The sequence below is a fragment of the Physcomitrium patens genome, chromosome 17, assembly GCF_059467195.1.
Source record: "Physcomitrium patens ecotype Gransden chromosome 17, ASM5946719v1, whole genome shotgun sequence".
Taxonomy (NCBI): domain Eukaryota; kingdom Viridiplantae; phylum Streptophyta; class Bryopsida; order Funariales; family Funariaceae; genus Physcomitrium; species Physcomitrium patens.
The window spans coordinates 2,214,262-2,220,261 of record NC_143426.1 but is presented as its reverse complement, the minus strand read 5'-3'; the positions used below and the strand labels follow the sequence as shown (position 1 = coordinate 2,220,261).

At 29.1% G+C, this 6,000-nt stretch overlaps 1 protein-coding gene across 1 annotated transcript; it reads left to right on the top strand.

The window, feature by feature from the left end:
• Positions 1-320: 320 nt before the first annotated feature.
• LOC112294104 (putative ubiquitin-conjugating enzyme E2 16) lies at positions 321-2,832 on the top strand. The gene is made up of 6 exons (XM_024544271.3): positions 321-826; positions 1,003-1,106; positions 1,220-1,322; positions 1,445-1,508; positions 2,189-2,277; positions 2,504-2,832. Exons 1-6 carry the CDS (start codon positions 794-796, stop codon positions 2,597-2,599), a joined length of 489 nt encoding a protein of 162 aa, XP_024400039.1. The 5' UTR covers positions 321-793; the 3' UTR covers positions 2,600-2,832.
• Positions 2,833-6,000: the final 3,168 nt, after the last annotated feature.

Genomic DNA, 6,000 nt, shown 5'->3' with positions numbered 1-6,000 from the left:
GCCTTTGCTTCTGAGGAAAATTTATTGAAATATGTAAGGATAATCATCAAATACTTTTTATGACCAATAAACTTACAGAAATAACTAAACTTTTCTTGAGCTGTTGTTTAATTATGAATGATACTGTTTAATTATTTAATCAATACAAAGTTGATTCTCTACTTTCGCAAACCCTTCCGTTGCCCTAAAAAATCACAACGGGAATGAAAAGCCGTAGTGTGTCAACTATGATGGGGGAAGCATCACTGTTTTTGTGGCACCAATATCACAGCCTGGATTGAGAGCGGTGAAGGCCATGCTTCACACGCCATAGCCATACTGTCATTCGTTATCCAGTTCGTCAGGGTTGTGGACTTGGCTCAAGGTGTTGGCGGGCATGTTTCCCATTCCTGACGCTCGCATGCCCCCGCGGCCCTTGCATGCCCCCGCGGCCCTTGCATGCCCATACTGTTTCCATTTATCCTTCTCCGACACTCGCTTCCGCTTCTCTGTGTGAATCATCGCCGGGTGCTGCCCATTGTGTGCCACTGCCGCTGCGACTTTCTGTCACTATATCGTTTGAAATTGTCTGTTAGGATGTTTGAAATTTGCCACATGTGGCGATAGTCAGCAGCGCGAGTTGATGGTGTCTGTTTGATACATTATACGTCTTGAGTATTGCGAAACAAACGTGTTCGTCGGCCAGGAACGTTGCCTCTCCGTTTTTCTTGCTTGAGTTTTGATTGGAACTTTGAGAATCACAAACTGTTAGCCGATCTAGTTGTTGTCCAGTCACTGCCACTGAGGCTCCATCATGAGCTCATCAGGGTACGGCCAAAAGGAGAAGGTGCGATTGAATTTTAATCCTCATTCTTCTTCTGTTGATGGAAACTGTTAGTGGAACCACATGTCAATCAGGACCGCGCTTGTTACCGCTTGCTTCGCATGTTGAAGAGGGCTGGGCGAGGTCTTCAGGACTTCATGGTTCTGCTCACTTGCTTTACTGCATGGTGGATATTTCAGGTTCTGAGTCGAATTGCTGCAAATCGGCTGCAGAAAGAACTTACTGAGTGGCAAGTGAATCCACCATGTGGATTTAGGCACAGAGTTACTGACAGTCTTCAAAGGTAGATGAAATTGTTGTCGTGGGAACATGATTGCGAATCTGTTTTTATAATCCCTCCTGTGTCTGCGATCGGATGGTTTGGTTATTACATCAGGCAAGGTTGTTTATCCGCAGATGGATAATTGAGGTGCATGGAGCTCCAAACACTTTGTACGAAGGCGAAGAGTTTCATTTGCAAGTCGATTTTCCCGAGCACTATCCAATGGAGGCACCTCAGGCACTTCTGCGTTCCTTTCTATGATCACGAATTGCAAACCTTATGGAACGTTCTAGTCCGGTAATGCATGTGTGTATTCCTTTCATCCCATGAACAAAACTTCTCACGCTTCAATGCTGCAGGTTGTGTTTATGCAAATTCCTCCATTGCACCCTCACATCTACAGCAATGGCCACATTTGTCTTGGTGAGTGCTCCTCTTCTGTTAGACCTTCTCAGGTGTTTTTCGGAAGTATTTTGACGTATCAGAGAGTTTATTATTGCAGGTTAAATGCTAATAATAAGTATTGTAAGTTCTGGATGAAGTGAACTTTTGATATAAATCATAATGTCTTATTTGTTGGTATGAACAAAATAAATAGAAATGAAGGTCTTCTTCTAAGATGGTGCCCGAAATACATTTGACAAAATTAAATCGCTATACTACTTTAAAATGTGATAATAGTGATTTTTTTTTTTTTTTTTTTTTTTTTTTTTTTTTTGTAATTGTAACATCTCCTACATATTTCAATTGATAGTATTCACATTAATTTTTGTAAGAGAGCGAGTTATGCATCGTTTTTACATGTTTTACATCACATATTTTAAACAAAGTCAAATTCAACAAACCTCTTAATTTAACAATTTTTCATTAATGAATGTGGTATTATGTCACAAGGTGCAAGGTGCAGATATCATGCTTGATTTTTTGCATATTGGGAAGACTGGTTCAATTGGGAAGTAGGGTGGCTGGGCGAATTCCCATTGATATGTTAGATGAAAAGAAAAATCATAGAATGAAGAACACTCGACGCAGTCATGAGGGAGAGTGGTGCACGTTAATGAAATGATGATTTTTCATTCTGGGATTTATTTTTGTTCAACCAGATATATTGTATGACTCTTGGTCACCAGCAATGACTGTGAGCTCCATCTGCATCAGCATCCTCTCTATGTTATCTAGTTCAACAGTGAAGGTATCCTGTTAACCTGAACTTGTTCACACGTTTAATCTTTGGATAGAAAAGCGCGAGTAAAGAAATACTACACTTAATGACATTGTTTTATGTTGACTTCATTTTCAAATTATTTAGATAAATGTACGGTGACATCTCGTAGTGCACAAGTGTAAAGGGATACCCCTGATACCTGAAGTGGTGGTTGTATTGTATCACTACAAATATTGCGTATGTGGTGCAACAGGCGAGACCACCTGATGATGATCAGTATGTGCGGAACTGCCGAAATGGAAGATCGCCCAAGGAAACTCGGTGGTGGTTCCACGATGACAAAGTATGAGAAAAACTTGTCCCTTCTTACCACTCCTATTTCATCCCCTCTCTTTCCAATTACGTCATCACAGGTACTCTTCCATAATAATTCCATTGATGTTCTTTCAATGTTTCTTACTCCATTATTTTCTAAATCAAGCGTATTCAAAATAGCATTAGAAGTGTTTTAACAAATCCTTCAAAGATGCCGCAATGTAAAATATGCAATGTATGAAGCAATACACTATACTTTTGATGAAATAGTTTGTTTTAAGTACATCAATGTGTCAATCACATATTATGTTTATTACGAACAACTTATTCGCAATTCAAGACGACTATATATTGAAAGGTTTTTTAAAAACAAATCCCAATATTTAAGTTTGAAATGAATCTTTCTCACTCCAGTCATGATAAAAAGTTCGATTCAAATAGATATGAACATAACATAAGATTTCAAATCAGAATAGTGCAACTCTTATAATTTTATTCAACTCGTTTAAAGCTGAATGTAGAAGCCTATTTATCAAGCAAGCCTTTTTTCTTTTTAATTTTAATTTTTTTTTCTTACCTGATTATGAGATATCCAAAAAAAATTCAAAAGTCAAAATATGATGACGGAATGTTTTATTGAGATCAAATTAATCATGTGTGTAATTTCAAAAAGTTCTTGCTTTTATAATCTAATTTAGACTCATATTAGCGAGTTTGTTGATAATCTACAGTATGTTGGGCATTCTAAAGAAATATATAGTTTAATGTGATTAAAGTTTATTTCTTTATAATTCATTTCTTTGTTAGTTTAGAAGGTGAATAACTCAAATAAGAATGAATTTACTTACTTGACATTTTAACAGCCTTTGAATTGCAGTAAAATCTCAATTTTACATGATATATGTATGTGTAGCCATGTATACTACTATGCATATATACATACATGTATGAAAATAAATAGTTATTAATGTAAAAGTTTTTTTTTCTTTTTTCTTTTTTTCTTTCTTCTTCTCCTTTCTTCTTCGATTTGTTTGTAGAAAGGAAGGTTTTTTCAAACATATATATTATATTATATATTATTATTTTTTTATTTTTATAACTTTGTAGAAATGCTTTACAAAGTTTTTACAAATTTATACTTAATTTGTTAGACAAACACAATGTAATTTCAAAATTTCGAGTAAGTTCTTTTTTACTAGTTGTGGTATTGTTTACTAAAAAAGAAATATATTAGACATATTATAATTATTACACTAAAATAGAAGGTACAATCATATATAATTTTGTCTATGATTTTTTATTATTTTTATAAAATACATCTAGTAAAATTATTTTAAGTTAAAATGATTTTCCAAAATATTAGCTTTATACCATAGAATCTATTTTTTATATTATTTTTATATATCTAATAGAAATATATTACAAAATAGCATGCTAAACAGTATGTAGTTATTAAGAGTATGATTTTAAATATTTTTCAAATTTAAAATATAATAAAATTAATTAAATTTTCAATCAAATGTGATTAATATTAATTTTTTTGAATTAAAAAATATGAAAATTATTTTTGTAAAATTATGTATTATTTATATAAAAAATTATTCAATATAGTTTGACTTATGTAGTTTTTTACTTTGATATTTTCATTTAACTCATTATAAAAGATTAAATATGGTGTTTAATTATTAAATAAATTGAATATTCTTGAACTAAGATTACTATAGATACTTCTAGAAAATTATTAATTGATCTATTTTTTTGCTAAATCAACCTATCTAAATAAAAATTACAGGTGAGATCCAAAACCTTCTTCCAAATTAAGCAAAATATAAAAGTGAAATCTACAAAGTACTTCTATTTCTATTGCAGTTCTATTGTAAAATTCCTAAAATTTATTTATGAAAGAATGAAAGAGGGCACACATTCTTCTAGTTCATTCCATTATATATCAATTACACGCCAATTATTACATGATGGATTGATTTAATAAAAATATGCATCGATTTAATAATTTTCTATTTTTATAAGTATATTTATATAGAATTTAATATATTTCTAAATACTAAAATTTAAAAAACTTGTACATATGTTTTAAAAAAATTTGTGAATTATTTTTTTCTTAAGAATTAGGTTATTTAATATATATATATATTAAATAAATTTAAAATAAAATTTGATAATATAACACTATAATTCAAATTTTCAAGTTCTATTAGTTAAAAAATAATCCTAAAAATAGATTATGACAATTATATTCAATTAATATATATATTTTAATATGCTAAAAAATTAAGTTACTAATTTATATTATAAAACTTTTTTCTATTTTCGGAATTAATTCTTATAATTGATTGTTAACTTGATTAAGCCTAACTGGTCAATTATCCAAAATTAATCTTTATTTTTAAGGCATATTAGTCATTGTATAAAAAAAATTAAATGCATGTTATTAAAAAAAAAAAAAAAAAATGTGTTTAGAATTGCAAACATGTATAATTTGAAAAGAATTAAAAGACTTATCATAAATTATATAAATTTATTTGATAACATCTAGAACGATCTGAATTCTTATATTAAAATTATGTAAGATCAAATTCAGAATGCTATTGTGTACACTTAGATGGATTTATTAGGATCCCAAAATTTTATAAGATCTTATTATAAAGAGAATCTTATAAGAATTATTTGTTTAAAACCTCTTGATGTAACCAAATTTTAGTAGAAATTAAACATGATAGTTTCTAGATTTTTTTTTGATATAGGTAATAGTATAAATAAAGGACTTTGAAGCCATTCAAAAAAAAAAAAAAAAAAAAAAACTTAATAAACACTTTAATACCTAATTCTTTTAAAAAGAGAGAAATTTATGCTTCAAAAATAAATTATAATTTTTTTTATCATTAGCACAATCATTTGTATATTTATGAAATAATTGAGCTCTGATTCTCATTATTTTTTTTTAAAAATAAATCTTAAATATATTCATAAAGATATTTAATATTATATTTATTTTAAAATTAAATTATATTTAAATTAGAATAATTTTTATTTTTATTTTTATTTTAATCTATCATTTTTAGAATATTTATATCTAAATGATTGTAAAAAGAAAAAAATTGAATAGAATACATGTGATATATAGATAGCTTTGAAAAATTTATACTAAAGAGGTTGTTTGCAATTGGAAGAAATTTATATTAGCTTTAACAATCTTACATTTCTTGAAGAACTTATAATTTATAGATATTTATATTTAAAGATAATTTATGCTAGATTTGATGGCATAACAAAGTTAAAGGTATTATTTTTTAATGAATATAAGAATTTAAAAGATATGCCTTTGGAAATAAATAAATCTATTATCTTTAGAAGATTTAGATCTAAATAAATGTAAAACGTTAAAAATTGAGAGTAGTGCTTTTGATGCATTATCTT